Raw genomic sequence first — 23,697 nt, forward strand, 5'->3', positions numbered from 1 at the left:
TGGCATGACCAATTGAGGTTCACAACAAGCTGGTTGGGACACATGGATCTTACTGATCAGCTCGTGATTAAATAAAGCGCCATCTCCTCCAGTTATGTTTGCTTTGAGTATAACGTTGTGTGGGCTTCCACCTTGTCACACACACACACAGAGCCACACATAGCAAACATCATTTATTAGACTAGGGTTAACAACAAACAAACCATGGATCGTGCCATTCATTGTCAACTATGAAAGCAGTGCATGGATGGGTGTTCTGTGTGCTGTGGAGGCGTTGCGGTGCAAAACAAAGACAATGATGCAGGGGGAATGCTAGGACGGGGGAGCCAGAGTGAACACATGGACCAGTATTTATAGCTGAAATGCCCAGGTGAGCCTCATCAGCAGACAGCACCCTCCCATGTCAGCCTATTGCCCGCTGAAGTTGGCCAGGACAGCCTAAAAAAACAGTCAAGCAACTGTATTATTATTATTATTTGTTATAAATCTATCCGGTCAATAGAGTCTTGTGCGCTAAAGAGGCAACTGCATACACTGTAGTACTGTTGACCAATAGGTTTATTGGAGCAGGGCAAGATGACAACAAACTATAATGAGTTAACAAGGTTAATCAGGATTTCCAATGTGGCAAATGTTGTAAACAAATACATTGTGTCTTCTCACCACGATCCGATTTCCTATATAATCCTGTTCATTTTTTAAAATCAAATATATTTCAATACATTTATTTGAATTGGAATATTACTGACTTCCTTGCTCTCGAGAAAATGGACTGTAGAGTTGTTTTTGTTTCCAAATTGCTACCCGACTACGCACTAGCATGGCTTACATTTGGGAGGAGAAAAATAACTTTCTTTACATCAACAAGCAAAGAGGGTCTCCACACTGAGAGGCAGTAGTTTCCCACAATTGCAGGAAGAATCTTTAGTGCTCGTGGCCCTCTCACTAAGGAGCAACCTGGGCAGACATTTCCTCGTGTGATAGCAGAGCTGCAGTTTGTCTTGTTAGCAGACGTCCTGGATATTCGGCTCCATAAACAAGCCTCTTCTTCCCCTTTTCTCTACTTAGCTGGGAGGATGTGTGTAAATTGTTGAACATTCCATCATGCATTGCTGAATGACAGATTTGACTTTACGAAAACTTGTTTTGTCTTCACGAAGCAAGAGGAACTCATTGTTAAACAGTCAATGAAGCCAGACTCAAAGACAACATCCATTCAGTTGAATGGGTGAAAAACCTGTAAAATACACAATAGACATGGGGTACATTGCTTTGATCAGTCAACTCCATTGTAAAGCTTTTTGCAGCAGAGTGCTCATATCCACCATACGTCCATAATGTTAACAGACATTTGGCCAAGGCTCTACACTTGGCCAAATGTCTGTTGACAGGTTGGAGACCAAACATATTTAATGTCAGCCTTCATCAACTCATCAGTGGGGCCCATACAAAAGCAAAGTAGGCTCAAAACCCACAGTACTAACCAGCCTTCCCCAGGAAACGTAACAACTCTCGCTGAGTGGATGGAACAGGAAATGCAAGTATTGCCAAAACTTTGGCATGAATTAGACAAGGTTACTCTACGTGGAAATAAAAATGTCTAAACGGAAAAAAATAACACAGTGATTGAAGGGTGAGATGAATTATTTAATTTGTTCACAATTCTTTTCAATTCGTGCAGACATAATGTATATACCCCATCTCATCTAGAGACATTTCACTCTGGATCAAAGTAGTGCACCCCGCTGCTGGCATAATTAGAAACAGTGCACATGCACCACATGCAGATGTACCCATTTTTACCCATTTTTATAGAAATAGAACAGCAATCAAAATATGCATATCACTTGAAAAGATTTTGGTTTACTACTCTTTTTACGATTTCAAGTTGATCTTGCTTTCCAATCAGAATTGGAAGTATTGCTGCTGCTGCTGTTGGTGTTAGTTCAACTGCTGATCTCTTTCGAGTTCCAGGCGACAGATTTAGCAAGGAATTAAATCTGTAAACCTCTGGTGTCAAATCCAAGGGCACAGGAAGTATGGCCATTACAGCACACAGTGAGTGTATATTCGTTGCCATGGACACAAATGCACAACATGAATGGGTTTGCAAAACCCCACGATATGCAACATTTAATAGATTTAAATATATGGCATTACTACTTCTCAATAGGGATGTTTATTTGCACTGCACAGACATGCAACATGCACACTATTCACACACATGCAAAGACGGAAACATGCACATATGCTGCACGCACATATGAAGACACACACGGCTCTCATTACACACACGCAAAAACTATGTCAAGGCCTACCCTTCTATTCTCACTTTCTGCAGCGTCCGTGCCACTTTTACGATACACCTGTCATCACACTCCCCAATGTCAGCTGCCAAATAGCTTTTTACCGCTGATGTGCAATACTAGTGAGCATGGTGGATATATTGAGTTGAGCCCACTTATTTATAGATATTTAGGACAATCTTTCCATATTTTAGTAAATGGTGAATGGACTTGCGTTGACATAGTGTCTTTCTAGTGTTCCGATCACTCAAAGCGTTTTTTCACTTTATGCGTACATTTACCCCATTAACACACACATTCATCCACTGATGGCAGAGGCTGCCATCCAAGGTGCCCGGCCAGCCTGCTCATCAGGATCTAATTTAAATGCTCCTCTCTTCATGCACTGCTGGCACAGCCTTAGGGAGCAATTTGGGGGTCGTTATCTTTCCCAAGGATAACTTCGACATGGATGACCCCCTCTATGCCCTGAGCCACAGCCCCCCTTGTTTTGAGACAAATACAAGATGAAATCACAAATCAAAGCATAACTGTAACTGTTTATGAAAGTGAAAGATGTGACAGAGCCAGATGCATGCAAAGGTAAAGACTTTGTTTGCACCTCTGGCAGATTGCACTGCAATCAGTAAGTTTATCAGCAGGTTTATTAGTATGTGAACAACAACCACAGCATTCTAACCCAAACGTACATTCTTATGCTGCGTTCCAGACATTCAAAAATGACAATGGAATGCTATTTAAAGTCGGTGATCCTACTTCTAATCTTGGGGCAAATCCAGCTACCCCGACTTCAGGAAGCAGTCATCAACTATGAGGCAATATGTGAACCCCTCACCCCACTTACAGTCAGAGGGCGAGAAGCAACAGCACGACTCTCAGATATCTGCACCTGTCCATGCTGTGAACCCAAGGAGGCCCCTGCTGAGAAGCTATGGAGTATAAAAAGAAGTTTGTGAGGGTTCAGAAAGAGATGGAGAGATAGACAGTGAGGAGAGGAAGAGTGCTAGGAAGAGGTCAGATAGAGTAAGGCTCAATTTCCTGGTACATTATGTTGCTTAGGTAATAACTTTGAACACAGATAGCCTCCCCACTCGCTCTGAATTTACCCCTATATTAAATACGGTGGGATAAACATTCAATATTTCACAACAGGAAGAATAATCAACATGAAAATGAACTGTACACAACATGAACAAATTAACAAGAACACAAATAGTTTGGATGTTTGCAACAGCCCGAGTATGCAGCCTGTTGCAGTTACTCTTGCTTGTTTTTCTACCAAAATGATCAATAAAGTCTGATTCTGATATATGGATAGTGTATCAGAAACAAATTTGAAATCTCTCAGCTAACCAATGGCGCTGACAGACAAGAATGAACCGGTGTAGCTGAACCAGATTGCACTGTCTATTCAAAGTTTTACGAAAATACATCTGTCAAGATATTGTAGTCTGGATCCAAATGGTGAATCAACCCTGGCATCCCTTAAGCCTCATCCCTAGGGTGGCAAAAACCAAGCTAAAGATAAGATGTTTTCTTAAATTAGCATGTAAACAAGATAAAACTAGAGACCATCTTGTGATGGGATCAAACCAGTTGCCAAATCGGACAAGGAGCGTAAAGCGGGGGGGCCAATGGCCCCTTCCCTACTTCCTACCACCTACGTCCGGTGTCCTCGCTTGGATCATACCAATCGAACTCGGCCTTCATTTTGATCTCAAGTACACACCTGTAAAGCTTTGTGATTGTCCACAGACAGACAGACAGACATTTACTCAAAAACCCTTCTGTTGTAGTTCCCTCTACAGTCGCTGTCGCATCTGGTAATTATCATGTTAGCATGTTGAGATTATGAACATTAAAAGCACAAGCCCAAACAACAGTTTAGGCTGACGAAATACAAACACTGATGTAACATAGAGTGGGTCTGATAGGCTGTTTCTGAAGATGACCTAAAATGGCCAGTACACAGAGGATAAGTCCATGTTCGCATAGCAACAAGAAACATTCATGTGTATTACAGCTTGCATTTACACCATCTGAGAGCTCAGTGGTTGGTCTGTGCCTTTACCAAATTTGCATTGTGGTGTGAGTCCTCCATGTTTTCCAAGGAGCTGGAGGAAGCTGTACTGGGGGAAAAGGTCTTTGAGTTGCTCTACTTGTCTGTGGCCACCATGACCATGACCAGGATAAGTGACTCGAGAATCTGAACAGATGAACAGAAGGATGGCAAGATAGACGTATGGTTGATAATAATAATCTAGGAGGCAGTCGAGTGATGTGGCTCTGTCTGCCGATGGGAGGAACAGGCTGGCCCGTGCCACATAAAGTAACTGCTGATATCAGTAATAAAAACACTGTAACCACCGGCCGGTTCGGCCTGGAATGGATTGGCGGTTCGGGAGTCTTAGCTAACTTCCCAATTGGCGAATATTGCGAATTTGCGCTTGTTAAACTGTGTTTAAGAACAGTTAATGAGCTCATTGACTTACTAGCCTCCTAAATGATTTTATACACAAGCCAAAACCAAATCTGAGTGTACAAATGCTTCATTAATAAGGGCTGTGTTATCTCAATATAAAATGAATACTCCCCTCTGAGTATCCACCTTAACATTTGCAGGACAAGATGTTCTTTAGAAAAAATTCCTTCCAACAGTTCTGCCCTGGGTTGCGTAACATTCTTTAAAAAACCCTCTTGTATGACCCGTTAACAGTCATTTCTGAGATTCCCCAAAGGTAAACAATCATGCTCAGCATCTTTCCAGTGAAGTTGGCCTTTCTCCTACATATACACAACATCAGCTATCTGTACAAAACAGGGTAAATGTTTTCATTAAGCTAAAGGCCTCCCTTCGTCCCCGTTTCCTCTGCTGTCAAGAGGTGTGCGGGATGGGGGTTGATTAGATAGAGGGAAGCACGCACATTGGGGCCCACTCATCCTGTGGAGCCTTTTCAGTGTGGTGCAGTGACGGCTTGAGACTACACTGTTGTGTTGAAATTAATGTAACCTGATTTACCATTGCACTCCTAAGTAAGGGGGTTAACTATAGGTCTTCCATGAGAAGCTCATGCACTAATACTGCAACCAAGCACTGTGAGGAATGCAACATCTCTTTGGTTTGGAGGTACTGCCACAATTTTCAAATACTACTTTCATGCTTATACTGTATATTTTATACATCAATATTGTCCCTGTGTGAGTGAAGAAAATGGGTTGAGGGAGTCTGCTTATCTTTGCTGTATCTTCCCTTGGCTTATTGATGGAGGATCAAATGAAAGCTAGAAGGTTTAATGTAACAAGAACACCACTTGGCACTGCAGCAGGTACTGTATATACTAAAGAGCCAGTAATCAGTCTATAAAGTCTGTTTGTGGCAGATAAACATACTGCAGAGACTTCAAATTGAAAATGTGTTTGAATTTTAGGATGATACATTGTTACTTTAAATATATTGATTAAAGCCTCTTTAATGAAGCACATATATCTTGGCCATAAGGGGTTAGGGTTAGGGTTCACATGTTGCGTCTAAAAACGAGTAAAAAACGCCAGCCTCTTCCATCGTTTTATCTAAGATGCCATTTACCAGACACTAGTAAGACAGATGGTAAAGCTCTGGGTAGCCCTGCCCTAAAAGGATTAACATCTCTTCAATACAGGTATTATATTCGAAAGAAAGAAGAGATATCTGCCAGCTGTGACTGGTTGTTCCTTGTCACATGACATGCGGTGTCTGCTGCAGAGTTTAACTATTTTATCTTCGGGTGCAACCCAAAATAGGCACTTGGGAGCACTTGTGCTCCTCGACAGCGGTTGCTGTCGCGTCATTGGAAGCCAGAAATGGACTTGAAGGAAGAAAAATGTTGCATGTGAACAGACATATCCCATACACTAGTATGGCAGTACTATGACAGTAGTATGTCAGACAGCAGTGTTTTTTGATAAGGGTGTGCATTCTTGTTAAAGGCACTCAACAAAATTTTAGGGCAACTGTTGTTGTTCAGTCTGAAGTAGCACATGTTGGAATATTTTATGCCATTCAATCCTGATGCTCTAATCCTCCTCCAGAATACATTCATATCCGTGCGTAAAGGAAAAACTCTCCTGCTCCAGTCAAAAAGTGTAAATGAGAGAACAATGTAATAGCCCCCATGTTGCGCAGTGTATATATGTATCACTGCATTTGAGGCTAAGTGCAGGCGACAGCACCCTGAAGCAGCTTTCCCTTTACCAGTTACCAGCCAGTGGCGAGCAGCCTTACATATTCAGGTCACGGAAGGGGGAGACAAGCCGCCAGCCAGCAGGGGAAAAGACATGAAATGTTTGTTCACATTGAATTACAGGAAAATGTGTGCCTCAAACATTTTTGCTCAGGTGACTTGTTGTGGTTTGGTTCTGAGCTGCCACATGCTGAAAAGTTGGATAAGGGTCATAAGGGGTCAGCTCAGGCTGGTTGGAGGCAGTGGAGCAGAAGAAAATGAGTGGTACATGGAGTTATAATTGGACAAAATGGGATACAGAGGGGGCTGGTGGTGGAAACGTGTCTTCAGCCGTGTGTTGTTCTACAGACTACAGTCAGAGCGTTGTGAATGAACTTTGGATGAACTCAGAGCAGCTTAGGAAATGACAATGTGAACATATTCTTGTGGAGCGACGCCTCGGCATTAAACAAGAACTGTCCACTGCTCTAGTGGACTTCTTTGTTTTAAAGCATGTACTGAAAAAAAAAAGACAATGACAACAAATCATTAGGGTCTATTTGTGAACAGTTTCTGGACCATGTGGATGGAATGTAATGGTAATATTGTGCAATGACAAAATATGCAACTTTTGCATATTCTAACAGCCCTCCATTTACACATCTTATAATTTAATTAATGAATAATATAACACCATAAATATTCCATGGGGGCCGCACTTTGGAAATTAATAATGCACAGCATTTAATTTGTTACATCAACAGCCTCAATGATGTATTTTAATGTAACCATTAAAAAGTCCCACACCTTGCTTTTGAATGTATTATATTACGTCCAAATCAGGGAGAGGAAATTCAATGAGGTACGGCACTCAACAGGCGTATAAGAGTGGCTCCAAAAGATATGTTACAATATAAAACAAAGTATTCAAAAATCACAACGGATGGTCACCCCATGAGTCAAACAATAAAATGTTTGCCTGTGTTTTACTCGAAAATATAATGAATCTCATGCTGTGACAGGAGTATATTTGTTAAGTCTAACCTTCATTTATTCATTTAAACCACAATATTGTAATATGAGAACTTCTGCCATGATACACATATTGAATTGTCACCCACCTACACCATGGCCAATAATTAGTTTTAAGCTCCTCAAAAAGTCACGATGAGGAGAGTTAAATAAAAGGGGACAATAAATGAGCATCAGAGACACATTTCCACTAAATATAACACCACGTCATATTCAACTTATAAAGTATATTCAACAACTTCTATGGTAACCTTTTTGAAACTCTGTGAGGTCGCTGCAGCATTGAGTGATAATATATACTTTATATAAAAATATGTAACTTATAAGTGCTTAAATATGTACTTGTATCTCAGGGATTTTTCTCTACTCTGCAACATTTCAATAATAAGGTGTCCAGCCCTATACTATACACGTCAAAAGATGCTGCTGTTCTGAACATGTATCCTCAGTCACAGTCTCCTCACTACCAATGGGATTGGGGATTTGACGGTCACTGTGGGGATTCTTTGCCAGTGTGGCAGATGTTTCTCAGTACAAGGCTCCACCACAGAGCCACAGAAGTGTCAAGTCAGTTACATTGTGTTCTTAAGATTTGGCAGACTTGACTTCGACACTAAACTCATATTGTATACAGTCAGTGAGACAGGCACGAAGGAAATTAAATGTTTGTAGGTCTCGAATGCTAGGTCTCTGAGTGGCATTATGACGAGTAGTGAAATGATAAGGTGTGCGATTAATTAACTGGCACGGTGTAGTACTGAGATGTAAAGCAGCTGTGCACCCTTGATTGTCACTTGTGAAGTGAAGATTTGAATCACTAGCAATTTAATTCACTGGGGCTGGACCAACCTTCCAGCCTGGTTTGCTAAAAACAACGTTCCCATGCAATGACACCGTATTGTCAATTAATTTATTCGAGAGGACACGTTGTTTTTACATACATAGGCCTTTCACAAATGCGTTTAAATTCATAGTCTGGGTAGGAAGGAGCATGGGTTGGATGGGGAGGTCACCCAGGAGGAAGCTGTTCCTGTCCCTTGCGAAACCAAAAGTCAACATTAACTTAATGTTCTTTCAGCTGGTGCTGTGCTGTACTGTATTAGTATGCAGATACACACAAGATTGTAATCTAATTGTTTAATTTAGTGAAATAATAAAAAACACACATTGTACGTATACATATGTATATATACACATGTATATACGTATATATATAGAACAACCAGTTACAATCAAACAGTGAGGAGTCAATGTGTCAGGACTACCAAAGTTAAATACAGTACAGTAAAACTACACACATTGCCCTTGATGCTTTTGTTGCACTTGTACAACATATCACCAAAAGTGTCACAGGTGACGTTACAAACCCTTTGGAGAGCCATATGAAAATATATCATACATAAAATACTGTACACAACCAAAATAATACTTATATGAGTTAATACATTTGACAGAAGCCTCTAGCTTTTGCACATTTGTGATTAAATTGCTGTAGCTTCATAAAAGATTATGATGCATCCACTTCACAATACATGACTTGGTTTATGAAGACTTCATTGAACATGAATTGCTTGCTGCAAATCAGAACTGTGACAGGCAGAAATGTTATCTGCATAGTTTATGATTCAATGGAGTAACTGTCCTGCAGATCTGACATAAAAAAAGTATAAACTGTATGCGTGACAATGACACCTGTTGCTAAGAATACTGAGAATATATTCCTGTGTCTGAAATGAACTCTTTGCCTCGAACATTGGAAGCCAAGATTACTCCTTTTCCACAGGAGAAAATAATATATACATTTCTTGAAAATATGTCTCTACCTGTTGTGTGTGGACTCAAATGCTGTAAGTCATCACAGTCGTATTAATGACAAGAATATTTGAAACATTCAAAATTATTGTAAAACAAAATGACCCATCAAAGACAAAAGCAACTGACACAGGATTGTGAATTTTTTTGTTTTAAATACAGATTTAAATAGTAAAGAAAACACGCCCTATGGAACGGTGAATGTTTCAGGAAACATTTATGTCTGTTCTGGTAAATATGGCATGAACATCTTACACAGAACGCAGTGATACTTTTCTTTTTCACTTTTCAAATACAGGCAAAATAGAAAGGTGGACAGACTCCACCGAGGATGATGACAAATAATATGGGCAGACAGATACGAGTAGCTTGTTGCAAGCTATTTCACACCCTCCCTTTTTTTAAAACATACACGTAGAACAAACAACTTCTGTATCAACATCCCACACACTGTCACATAAAGACAGTCGCTTCGTGGTTGAATATGCGTCAGAGTATAAGGTACTCATAAATACTGTATATATAAATCATGCATACACACACACACACTCTCATATGTTCAACTTCCCCTCTTCTCAGACACGCTAGATTTACAAAAAAATATTACATCGGATGACACACACCCTGCTTTAGCTAAATGCTTTACAAAGAATGGTTGTTGCAGTACTATTTATTTTTTTGCACTGTTTCTTGTGAGACCTGATAATATCATTACCTCTGACTAAGGCGTGTGTTCAGACTGACATTAGCACTACGAAAACGCATCTCCCTCATTTATTTCAATGAGGTCAGCTCGCCCTGGCAAAAAAAGCCAAACCTGACGCAATAAAATCCAGCAACATCTGGAGACACATTGGCCAAAAAGTGTATTTCAGGAATGTCTACTGCACACCTCAAAATCAGAGGAGACAGAGGATGCAATTAGTTCCACCATGGTCTACAACTCAGAGTTGTACAATATTTCCTCACGGTGTTATAATTCCCTAGTGTCTTGGTGTTTTGATAAGCCTTGAAGAACGGGTTTGGATTTTGTCCAATCTATTTTAACACAAAACTCACATGTAAGGCTGTTCTCATACACTGTTTGAAGCTATACCTACGACAAGTAATGCATAATAATGTGTATATAACCCACCTAATCAATTCGTCATGTGACTTTCAAACTTAAGCAACCCCACTTCTGTAGTTATTTTATCCCAAACCCCGATCTTTTCCTAAACCTGACCAAGTAGTTTTGTCGCCTAAACACCGTAGGGGATTGTGCACTGATTTGTGCACAGTTTGGCTGTACATTCGTAGAAAAACACACAAAAAGAACCTCTCGTAAAATATCATATGAACCGTTGTATGCTAGGATATGTTGCACATTAATACTGAAAGAGTTGTCGGTTAGCAAGTAGCTAGCAGGTACAAACTCACTTGATTTGGTTAACAACATTAGCGTCAGGTGAACTTTTTCAGTTTCTGCACCAGGGACTGTGGATTTCGTCCCAACAGTGTAGTTGCACTATGACGGGATTGATTCACGGCCAATACGAACAGAGGGAAATAATTCAGCAACCAATAACCCTTTGAATAGTATGCAAGTATTGTGTTAAAATGGACCTGGAAAATCCAAACCTTTTCTTTAAAAGTCATGGATGTATCACTCAAACTGGCATTGCTGGATCATATTTGACTACAGTGCTGTTTTAAGTCCGAACACCCGGTAATGCTTATATAGTGGTTATATCTAAAGAATCTCAGAGGAGTAAGGCTAAAGAGAGCAGTGAAGGGGAATGCGATACCTATTTTGTTGGAAGCCAAGTCTTCTAACTTCACTGTTACATTCAGGTGTAATGAGTGTATATTGGAGTACATGTGATTTAAAGATGGCTTCTTGTGATAATATTGTGTTTACAAGTTACATTACAACCTATCATGTGGTTTACAGGATGCACAGGTCACTAAGGATCACTTTAAACACGCTGAAATATTAGCATGATAACAATTTCTAGCTAACGGTATGATTCCGTAAATCATCTGCATTAACTGCACACGTAGAAACAAACACTGAAACAAACAAGAAATACATAGAACATTTACATGAAGCTGGCAACAAGTCGTATTCGACTAATTTTGAAAACATGTAGCATATCAACTTCAATAAATACTGTATGGTATTTATTACTTCTTCATTCAATAAACAATTATACGTTCAGATAAATTAAGTTTAACATGTGAAAGATATAATATCGCTGTAATATATTGTTATGCACCTGTTAGACGTCCTATCTTCGTTCTAATTCTATTTTAAAATAAAATAAATGAGGCAAGCAAGATTTCTTGGTTTGGCACTAACCATGTCAACATTTTTTTACAGTGTAACCAAAGGCTTTTTTGTGCACAACATGACCCCAAAAGGACAGTCAAGCAGTTAATATGAATCCATTTAAAAACAATTTTGTCAGGCAGAAAAGGTCGCAACAATATTGTGATTATCAGAGTGCATCTTAGGTCAAGTGAAGCAGTTCAGTGTCAAATTGTAGACAAAACACAGCGCAGGAATAGTTGTATCAAGCTGTACAACCGTACAGTACTGTTAAATGGTCTGTGTCGGTGTGACAGAGAGGTGACGATTTCCTTCAGGTGGCTGGGAGCCTGGGTATACAATCCATATCCTCACTCATTGCTTCCTATATTGTATGTAAAGGAAGAGGTGAGTATCCCTGGTTGACACTGCGCTCCAAACATGCTGCAGTTTTTAAGGAGGGGAATGGGGGGGGGCTTGGAAGGAGCGTTGTGGTCAGGCGAAAGGGCTGTCTGTCTTTAAGATAGAGGCGTCGGCGTCGTGGCAGCCCTTGCCGTTCATGTGTTCTGTGTGGCTGTCGATGCTGTAGCAACCCTGTACCTCTGTGATGGAGGAAGCTGTGTAGGAGGCTGAACGCATGGCATCCGAGTGGTTTCCTACGCTGCTTCCAAACTGGATATTATACTGGTTCCAGTGCCTCCTCAAAACCGCTTGGACCTACCCAGAGAAATCACATATTAATGGGACCGCTAATGAATCATTAGCTAAGACATGCTTTATGCATTTAAAGTAAAAGTGCAACATTAAGGGAAATACACTTAACACACGTATTTGCATTCTCTTCCAGAATTACAAAAAGATCAATATGAGTTTAATTTATGTATGTTGTATGGACCTACACCGTGGGCATAATTAGCCTAGCTTAGCATACAGAGTGGGAAACTGCTCCTTTAGCTTGGCTAGGCATTTTACACACCTTGTCCAATTAGGCTGTGAGGCTGGTCCAGGACAATATCTAATACACGTCTGTAACTCACTAAGGAGAAGGTGTGCAAATAACAGCCATGTGGACTTTGGAGAGAGCTAGGTTAACAGTTTCCCCCTGCTACCTATTTTTGTGTTAAGCTAGGCTCATAGCTTAGCATGTCATTGACAATATCATCCACTCAATCTCAAACAAAGTGTTTTTCCCAAAATGTTCCCCAAAAATGACCAAGCTACATCTCTTTAGTTTAATAGTCCACAAGCAGAAATGTAAAAAGAAAAGGTTTGGTGTCATAGTAAGCTAGCCAGGTTTGGTAACCACCATACGTGGACAGAGCAAGCAAGCTCGCTGTCTCCCCATGCTTTCAGTGTTCATGCTAAGCTTGGCTAAATACAAGCTCCGTACTTATTGCACAGACATGAGACTGATATTTATCCTTGTATAATTAGCCCATGCATATATACAAATGATATGAGACAGCTGTAAAGCTCCACTATGTGTTGACCCTTGTTAACATGATTCAGTGGCTCTTGTAAGACATTCACTTCCGTTATTTTTTACGCAGACCAATCACCCGAATAATTGATAGCAATCAGTGTACCATCCCTGGCTGTTTGCCAACAGTAAACAACCGTTAGTCCAGACCAAAGACTGAGTTTATCAAGACATTCCGCTTATTCACCATCCTGCTCGGAGGGTCATGCAGAGGAAGCTGACTCGTCTATCCTTCATCACAAAGGGGAAGTGTGGATGAGCGTGTGGATGTGTGCATGCAGGTCTAAAAAAATAAAAATAAAAATAAAATATATATATATATATATATATATATATATACATATATACACATAGTGAAAGGGCATAACCCCATCTTACTTCTCCATTGAAAAAGCAGAAGATGGTGGCCACCAGCAGACCCTGAAATTCAGAAAATGAGAGAAAGAGAGATGATACACACTGAAATAACTGGTCTTAAGCATCAACAGTCACTTGTTTGTAGGTGATATTTTAAAGCCTAAGGGGCTGTGAAACAGAGGAATTTAAGAGATTAAACTGAATTAATTTTGAGAGCCGATTATTGCTCAAGACGCTCTCTCCAAGCACTGCCTGTGCTGGGACAGCTGAGGATGATCAGATAACACCGCGACAAACATCCAACTGATTTCATCCCCCTCAGATAATTCATGCCTTCCTTCCTGCTGTTCTTCCCTGCGCTACAACATAAACAAAGCCCGGTCAGAGGCCAACGGGAATGCTCGGAATGAAAGTTAAGATGGGGTTTTTTGCCCGGGCAACAGTTCATAATAGTAAAATTAATTTCTCTGGAATTGGAGGAAGGAGCCGTTGACATGTAACCACATTTCACAACAAATGGTACACATGTCACAAGGACAACAGGATGTCATAAATAGTGCAGAGGGACCCTGCCGTACAGCAAACTGTAAACTTTGAATAGCATTCTAAAAATATCCTTTTACACATTTAAAGAGCACGACATAATGTACAGCTGTTTATGTGCTTATAAAATGGAAATGTTCGAGGAAGCTGGCGACAATCGCTCAGCCACAGCTAAAACACATCCCACAGTCTAGCCGGCTGTTTTGTAAGCACAACTCAAACCTTCACGCTGACCACCGTCTCACCTGGTAATGCATCAGTATGTGCATGATGTAGTCGTATATCTCGGAGGACACCCGTCCCCCTGGCTTGTAGGGGAGCAGGACGTACTGGATTCCCAGAAGAGGCACCAGGATGAGGGTGGCCCTCACAGCTTTCATGTAGAGACTAGACTCCGCTTGGTGGGTCACCTTCAGCTTGGTGATGAGCACTCGCACAATGTTCAGTAGAAAGAACAAATTGACCTAGGGGTGGTAGCGGCAAAGAGGACATCAATAAATCGGCATGGTATATACGTATATAATAGATTTTGGTACACCTGGCAGACCCTGACTCTTACCATTTTGAAATGAAACATAAAATAAAAATCCATTCTAAGAAAAACAACACCAAGACCCTTTTTGGGCCTGAAACACTAAGTGCGTGAGTGCTAAGGGACCCGTTTTCTCTGAAGCATGCCCGGCTGTGCTGATTAGGTGAATTCCTAGAATGCAACATAGGCCTGGGGACCAGTGGGTGGATCCTCACAGGAGCAGACGCATTGATTTCGCAAGATAAACGGAATTATGCATGCTATGAAAACATGTCCTGGTTTCAGATCCCCCACAGTGTCCACTCAAAAAAAAGGGAAACACAGACTTTTTTCTTTTTTTTTTTCATTGCGCAATAATAACAGTTAACCAAGAGAAATATGGAACAAATAAGTTATTATTGTGACTGACTTTGCTGTCAGGGAAGAGTCTTACCAAAAGAGCAGCACAGATGGGACCATGGATTATGTAGAGTAGCGACGTTTTGGAGCTAATCCAGCAGCTTCAGTGGAGAAGAGAGGGACAACAGAGATACGTTCACACAACAGTATCAGTGCATCACATGACAGCTGACCCATGATGCAGATCAATGAGTTTAATGAGAAATGAATTAGCATCAACAGCTTAATGGGAGGATTGATTAAAGAAGCTTTCAGCGAGGTTGAATGATTTGTTGACCTTTGCAAGGTACGGATAAACATCAAACAATCTTTATCGTATTTAAAGAATATATTATTATTACTGTCAAATTATGTTGGCCAAATCAGCTGAATCGCTCATTTTAAACACATTTCTAGGCAGGATTTGTTTTCTTGTATTCTTTTATTAAAGTCATATTTATTTTATTAGGCATTCATTTAGTCTATTTTACTACTTATATGATTATAAGCTGTAATATTAACCATAATAGATAATGCACTTGAATGCTTACTTGTCGTTGTAGTAGTAACCTCGAGCAACGGCATGTATGGAAGCCGGAATTAGAGGAAAGCCTGCGAAATAAATAAAAATGAAAAGTTTCAGGTGATTAAACATTAACAAATACAGAGTTACAAATACTAAAAATATTCCATTTCTGCTAATAGATCCCCCGACATTCGACACACTGGCCCTTTGAACCTTGCAGTAACACTTTCTTTAAAGTACAAATGTGGTTTGAAATACTGTACTGTATTTACAGCTCAGCCATGAGAAGGATAACAAACCTTGTTTTCTCCGTGTCAATAAACTAGAATTAAGAGACTGGCTTTTCGACGTCACTCGATAAAATGTGATGGACTTTTTACAGAAGAGAGAGCGACTGCCATCGACACAACACATTATCCTGACTTACCCCAGCCTAAAAGATAGTACCACATCAGGTGCTGCTTCTCAGCAAACACAGCCACCACGATGAGAGTGTGCAGGTAGATTCCCTCGCACAGCATCCAGAAGTAATTGCAGCCAAACAGGTAGAGATGAATGAACTGGGACACTTTACAGCTCGTCTGAAGAGGAAAGAAAATGCACACGTAATCAATGCGGCTGCTTAACTCTGCTTCTGCTATTTTTCCTGTGAAATAAATAAATACAAATAAATGGAAATGCACCTTTCACCCTGATTTATGATTACATATTTAACATAGGATCATAAAAGGAACAGATCAAATTAAATAAGTAGAAATTTATTATATGAATGCAAAAATAATAACAAAAACTACAACTAAATAGATAAACTCACTGGATTCCTCTGCACCAGCTCCTGATTGTTTGCCACCGCTGTCAACCAAATGATAGTGATCACAGAGTTCAAAACAAAAGAGAAGAAGAGGTTTTTGTGAAGCGTGATCCTTTGGCAACTTAAACTCCTGCAAGGAGACAAAAGGCGACATTAAATCACGGCGCTGTTCATTTATGCAGGCGATGGGACACATCGGCCCGTAAACTGAGCCGAAGATGAGGTTTGTTGACTCACTTGAAATGGAAGAATATCCCGAGGGAGACCAAGAGGGAGGTCAGTGACAGGCCATGTCCTATGAGAGCCAAGTAGAAAAGATTCATTGCAGTCTGGATGGAAAAAGAAATAGACACAGATTAGATTATCTGGACCTCCTAATGGACTGTCATGTTGTGAGACGATACTAATGTGCTCTTGAAGAGGATTCACATCCTTTACTCCTACAGAAATGTATGTAAGGATGACATTACAATCATGTTAAACTATCATTTAAGTTCATTAAACGTCATTAGTTACTGACAGATTTTGTTATGGATATTCATGGTCACCGGAGAATAATATAATTATCATGGGGACCCCTCATCCTTTCATTAAGTGCCACCCCATTGACCAACATGTCCCACTGGTCAACACTCTGTTCCACACCGAGGTACAATATATACATCAATGGCTGTGAATGATTGTGGTCTCTAGAGGATGACTGCTGGATGTTTTAACTGCCTGACCTTTCTGCAAGCTAGAAGCTATATGTGTTATAATGTGTGCATAGATTGCCATTAAAATTTGCGGGGAACCCAGAGGACAAACTTTGCGATTTTGTCTCATTGCTTCAATAACCACTTTTTGTGTTCTGTGTTTTGGTTCTCCCTCCCAAACTGCACATTTAAAGAATCATTCCAGTACATTTCAGCCAACATGAGCATGACACTTGTGTATAATTGCGTAATATATGCATGTAGTGCCGTTTCATAAAGTGACCTACCACTCTGCCTTCATTGGTGTGTAGATTGCAGCGGGTGTAGTTGGTCCATGTCCGGTTGCTCTCTGGATGCAGGAACCAAAGACCACTGTCGGTGCAGATCTTTGTAACTATCTCTGCAGGTAAATAATGATACAAAGATGAAGACAAACCACCCTCCACTGAAAGCTTTGATATACTACAATCCTGTAGGGTGCTTCTTAGAGGATATTTCTTGGTGTATATTATTTGCTGCTAAGCAGGTGGGGAAACCTAGGGCTAAGTCAAGAAGAAGGTCCTCTTGGGCACACAACCAAACATTAATACACATGGAACTACAGAGAGCAGTGATTACAGGGACTGAATCTCATCATTCATCTGCATATCCTGTTGAAGGATGTGCTGTACTGAAGGTTTTAGCTCAGGATATTTCAGCAATTACAAATAATTTACTCTTATAAACACAATCATGCATAGACACTTCACACATGGAAACACAATTAATCAATCTCTATAAAAGCTTTTTTTCTTTCATAAATATGTGGATGTTTTTGTATTCAGTCAGAGCAAGTGATGTATTACAACGAGCAAAGTGCATAGCAAGTCACAGATATGGAGCGACCGTTGACATTTATCTTGTATAATAATGAGTATGAAGTGTCAGAAAGTCCACTAACGGCGGAACGGTATAACAAACACAAGACTTTTACATTGTTACGCTTGTTACGTAACATTATTTAATAAAATCCGCTAAGTTGTAATTACTGTAGATACGTTGTTACGTTACGTTGTATTACAATAACATAAACCATGAATTTTCTTCTTTTTTTTCTTCATTGATTTTGCTTAAACCTAACCAGTGCTTTCACAGCGTTAACCGCGTGTCATTGTGCTTTTCTGCAAGCGTGATACGAGGCTGATATGAAACGTATTCAGGACACATTTGTTTGGTTTCGGAAACGTCGACATTCACCGTATCCCGTGGTTTGCTGAAACGTACGATGCCAACATTTTCTCTGGCGATTAGGTTAAGGATTGCTGCTGTCTGTATTTACTTGTACCCATGAAGACTTATATTTCATGGTCATTTTTTTCAGCTGTTTCTTATCGATAGAAGTAACATCAAGGGAAGCATGGGATCAAGCATTTTTGTAACTTGATCCAAAGTAAAAGTCAGAATATCTCCGTCTCTGCTGCTTCTATTTTGACTATTATTTCATTGATCCGTCTATGTAAGGTCCCCCAACTTTATGGAAGTGCATAAATTAATTGCTGGTGTAACACTTTCAATTACAAACCAAACATCCTTGTCGCAGATTGTTACCTGAAGGATCAAAATCCTGGAAGTAGTCGGGGCAGTGCTGCTCTGAGTTCACACCCGCATTGGTGTCGTCCCAACACAGCCAGCCATCCCAAGTGCGATTACACATGGGCTCTGAAATCACAGGAAAGGACCTTTTTTCAGATATATATTATCAATAAATATAAGAATATAATATTTTTGTCCAAATTATTTAGCACAGAAATCATATTACTAGTATATGCTATTATCCAGACTAATGGACGTTGTCCTACTACACTAAGCCCCAAAAATACTAATGCAGAGCAGTGTATTCCAATTACTCTTGACAGCTGTAAAGTTCAGACACATGAAACATAACGAGCTACCTTCTCTGCCTTGGGTATCGTCCTTCATTATCTTTTGATAGCACTCAAACTGCGCTGTAACTATCTTGTTCCTGGTAACTCCTATGTCATGGTAGACGTGGGTTGGGTGCTGCTGCTGGTGGGTTTCATTCACCTCCAGGCTTGCCGTCACAAAAATCTGCAAGGAAGGTGAGACATGGTGAATAAATCTTTTCGGTTCGGATTTCAAACAAAGGACGTTTGCCCAAATAGGTCCTGGCTGGTGTCTCACTGAAGACACATGCATGAGCACCACGGAACTGCCGCATTCAGCAGATAAAAATGTTAGTTCAAAGTCTATGACCACCGAGCTTCTTTCCAGAAAAAAAAAAAAGTGTTTGCGTGCGAGCACATGTCTGGACCCAATTTCGTCTGTGTATTCTGACTCTATGGGACTGTCCATTACATCCTACTTAGAACGCCAGGAAAGGGAGTCCAATATACACAAACTTCCATTAAATCCATTTTTGCTTCATGGAAAATATGACATCTTTGCAGAAGTATTGCCAAAGAGAAAATATCCAGCTTATTTATCACACGGCAGATACTAACCTGAAGCAGCTTTTTAATACTTCACAAAATCCCCAACATAAACTGAAACTGAAATAAGTCTAAATAAGTCAAATTAAGTCAGAGTTGAATAGTAACCCATTGCATTCCATACAACATACAATTGACTTCAACTATATAATCTATACAGTTTCTACTACCTAAGTATTTGCGTTGCAACCGAATGAGATGTTACAATAAACATCTCCAAAAATATCACGGTATTACAAAATAAAAAGTAAAGATAGAAAATATCAATAATGGTTATCATGGTATACTGCAATACCGGTATACCAATGCAACTCAACTAAGCATAGACAAATGTGATTTATTGACAATGGTACATTTATTAAATGGGGTATATTTTGTGCATGCATGTTCTCAGTATTTGCCTGATTGCATGCAGGCGGTCCTACCTTTGTTAGATTACACAGCAGTACGAGTGCCACCATCACATTCCGCACAATGTTATCCATCTTCCTTTTGGCCATGTCAAAGCTGGTCGATGATTTAACAGCTGCAGATCTGGAACGGAGAATAAAATATGAAGTCATTAAAGCAAAAAAATAAAAAATAAAAGGCCACTTCATAACACTCCTTATCTCTCCCACTGTTGATAAGTGTCTCACTCACTGGTTCTAATCCAATGAAATGTTGCTTCTGTATTTGCCTTCGCAGACAATTAATCCAGAACCCATTAGGACAGCTCTTAGAGGGCGAAGCCCATACAATAGAGAACATAAGATCACTGCCCACACACAGCTTATTTACAACATACAGATTTGTCTGGTTGCTGTTTTTGAAACGGTCAAGATTCAAGTTGTAACGTTCAAAATAATCTTAGTGGGAACGGCAAGCAGCAAGCGGGTCAGCAAGTTAACATTTTATAATAATACATTTTCATCAATTTTTAAATGTTTCGGCATTGGTTAGGGGGTGTATTACACATTTTGTTTTTGTAAAAGGTGACGCTGGTGTCTCATCAAAGCAGAATCCCAGAAAGTAGTTTGGGGCAAAGGTGCAGGCCGCTGGGATTTTATGTCACGGCTGCTGCATAGCAGATGAGACAAAATTCAAATGGGAAAAATACACCCCCCCCCCCCCCCCCCCCCCCGGTCATTCAAATCTGCTGTTATCTTTACCATAAATGTATCACAGCACAAGCTAAGAGTTCCATAATGGCAACCAAGGTATCCAGAAACAGGCAGTAAGCACCGTTAGAATACCTCGTACAAATCACAGGTTCATTGCTTTTAGCAGAAACAACAAGAGACAAGGAGGGATGGGAGAGACCGAGAGAGAACCTGAACTCAGGATGACATACATGTAGGTACATGGCCTTCAGGAGTCGATTGCATCTCTTTCAGAAGTGAAATTTAATAAAGTCTTTTATACCCCAAAGGAACTAGGTCATGACTTGTATTTGGAACATCTCAAGTCTAATTAAATCCGGTGGAATGGAACAGCTAGACAAACTCTGCAACAGGAAATTAGTAAAATGCATTGAAGAGGCAAGCATTCACAAGATGCAGGGCCTAAGCCCTTTGTTTTCTATAACTGATGAGAAATCAAGTTGTTTTTGTGCCATAAACTGTATTGTTATAATCCTGTGTGTCCAATAACTTCAATTTATCAAGTTATTGGTCACACCCAGCTGATATGCGCCTATCCCAGAATGTTTGGAAACCTGGAAACATGTATATAAAAAGGTGTAGAATTGGATTTTCAAACAGATATCGGTATTGTTCGGAGCTTTTTGACATTTAAAATAAAAGCCAAGACTAAAATGTCAGCCCAGTTGCGAGGAAAAAATAATGTTTGCATGTTATGCGTCTGCAAACCGCCCATTCACTGAAGGTGGACTTTTCCATTCGGCGAGAGCAAGTGACGTATCACAACGAGCGACGCGCAGCACAAGTGGTGTATTATATGGAGCGACCGTTATTGACAGTTACGTGGTATGAAAGTTGAGTGGTATAATATTGAGAAAGAGAGAAAAAAAATCCACTTAGGTCGGGTGGGAATGGTGGTGGATGGGTCACAGAAACACAGGACGCCACTGTTTGTGTTCAATGTGAACCAATAGTAAACGTTGAGTTCACACCTCGAAAGTAAGGTAAGAAAGTCAATTAAGGCTTTTTGTTACTTATCATGATCTTTTTTTGTAACCTTAAAAGGTGTTTGGTGAGGTTGTCTGAGGTACTTATCCATAGTCAGTGTTACAGTCGGCAAAATGTTGTAAATGTATATTGATTTCATTAGGAGGGCTTTTCCTTTAGGTGCTTAAAATACATTTTGTGCTGCCCCCATCCACAGTATCACATTACTTTGCACCCTTGTTGGTACTCCTGTCCGCTTCTTCAAACTAGGGCATGCCGACCGCCGTATACTGTCCTCACTACGGATAAGTACCTCATACAACCCCACTTCAAAACACCGGACCTATCGCTTTACCAGGTAGTTTGGTTGCCTAATCCTAACTACGTTTCACAGTGTTAACCATGTGGCATTGTGTGATTCTGCAAGCCAATACGAGGCTGAGCGTATTTATGAAACACACTTTTGGTTCAGAAACGTCAACATTCAACAAATCCGGAGGTTTGCAGAAACGTACCATGCCAAAAAAAAGTGTCCGACTGACTGGGTTCAAAAAACTGACTGGGTTTATAAAACTTACTTTTTATATATAAAGTAGTTGAAATAAATACTTTTAAATGGTACAAATTATGCAATAATAAAGCAGCTTCAACTTTGCTTCAAGCTGGGATATTCATTGTTTGGTTGCCAGAACACATTTAGTACAGTCTTGCAACACACTGACGATGGAGGCAAAGCAGGGGGCTGTCGGGCAGCACATCACTGAGAGATTTGACCCAGCTGATTCTTACAAGTCTCCCTGCAGCTCTGTCACCAGAGGGACTGGCCCAGTGCCTCCTCAAGTCTGCTCAGAGTTAAAACGGCATTACCCCGGGGAGAGGAGAAGAGGAGGAGGAGGAGGAGGAAGGGCTTACTGAAAGTGGGATTGTAAAACATTATAGTGATGTGCAAATTAGAAACAGCCAGGAAAAGATCAGCTGCTCTCTCACACATGCACGCGAACACACACAAATGCACACACAGATATACACACAGCGCTGCGCTTTGCCAAGTTCCCCAGCTGTTTCTTGGCAAAGGCTGTTTTTCATACATTAGCAGACTGATACAGAGGATATATCTTGTCAGATGGCAGCACTGAACACACGTTGCAGAATGATTTTCCAATAGCTGCTCAAATGTTAGTCATAGCTAGTTGTGCTCTGTTTCAAATTAGATTTTTCTTTTGGCAATTACTTGTTTTGTTTTTTGTTCATATACTGTACATACTAAAGACGACCGTGAAGAAAAATAACCTGGCCCCTCCCATTTGTCATGGTGGCAAATTTCCAGCATGAAATTTTGTACACTTCTGCCATAAAAGCCTTGTTTATGATGGGAAAAAAAGACTAGGTTTTGAACTATTGAACAGCCAATATAGATGATCATGATGTACACCATTCGTGTAAATGAATGATAAAACCTTGGGTAAATAATTTCAAGTCTTAAATACCTTCTGGACATTATTCTTTTTCAGATCTTTGGGAAACCACTTTTCAAAAAGCTATTCTTGGGTCTCCAAACCAAATTACTCTGGTTATAACTGAGAAACAGGGTTTTAATTCTATGTGTTCTAAACCTTGTCTCCCACAGTCATACAATATGCACCTAATTTATAATCAACATGTTCACTAGCAACATTCAGTTCCAGTACAGGAAGCAGTGGAATGTCCCAGCCCAGCCACAACAAGCTGTAATCTAACATGACCATAATGTTTCCCGATACCTTAAAGCTGTATTCCAATATGTCTGGCCACTAGGGGGCAGCGGAACTCCAAAACCAGCCGACAGACATATAATTCCATGATAAAACTGTTATTGCTTATAGCAACATTGACATCCCAATTAACCTCTGCTCTTGGCTACCAGACTAATCAAAGGTCAATATTCACTGGACTTTCAGCTCTGGTTTGTTCTCCATGAACTACTGAGAAAAATATGTTGGTCTTAGATTCTGAACATGCAATATGCATCTTTACAAACGGTAAAATGAACATCTGTCTTGTTATGTAGTTTGTTGGATGGGAATATTCCGCTAATCTAAAATGTATAACACTAACAGTAAGGTGTTTTCAATGACTTAGGAGGCCTTGGATTTATATGAC

General features: G+C 40.2%; 1 protein-coding gene across 2 annotated transcripts in view; it reads right to left on the reverse strand.

Moving 5' to 3' along the window:
* Positions 1-8,659: 8,659 nt before the first annotated feature.
* The window catches only part of calcrla (calcitonin receptor-like a), a 28,748-nt gene continuing 13,710 nt past the window's right edge, over positions 8,660-23,697 (reverse strand). The window contains exons 2-13 of one of the 2 annotated variants that reach the window (XM_031874977.1): positions 19,876-19,984; positions 18,893-19,049; positions 18,549-18,659; positions 17,249-17,361; positions 16,504-16,595; positions 16,270-16,396; positions 15,883-16,036; positions 15,481-15,541; positions 14,985-15,051; positions 14,265-14,483; positions 13,498-13,539; positions 8,660-12,356 (exon numbers count right to left, since the gene is read on the reverse strand). In XM_031874977.1, the coding sequence (XP_031730837.1) occupies positions 12,135-12,356; positions 13,498-13,539; positions 14,265-14,483; positions 14,985-15,051; positions 15,481-15,541; positions 15,883-16,036; positions 16,270-16,396; positions 16,504-16,595; positions 17,249-17,361; positions 18,549-18,659; positions 18,893-19,049; positions 19,876-19,950 (1,440 nt within the window). In that variant the 5' untranslated portion in view covers positions 19,951-19,984 and the 3' untranslated portion in view covers positions 8,660-12,134. Of the gene's footprint in view, positions 12,357-13,213; positions 13,403-13,497; positions 13,540-14,264; positions 14,484-14,984; positions 15,052-15,480; positions 15,542-15,882; positions 16,037-16,269; positions 16,397-16,503; positions 16,596-17,248; positions 17,362-18,548; positions 18,660-18,892; positions 19,050-19,875; positions 19,985-23,697 lie in introns of those variants that run through there. The other variant, XM_031874978.1, reaches the window with a different exon arrangement.

This window comes from Anarrhichthys ocellatus, unplaced genomic scaffold (assembly GCF_004355925.1).
Source record: "Anarrhichthys ocellatus isolate YVR2014 unplaced genomic scaffold, GSC_Weel_1.0 scaffold86, whole genome shotgun sequence".
Lineage (NCBI taxonomy): Eukaryota > Metazoa > Chordata > Actinopteri > Perciformes > Anarhichadidae > Anarrhichthys > Anarrhichthys ocellatus.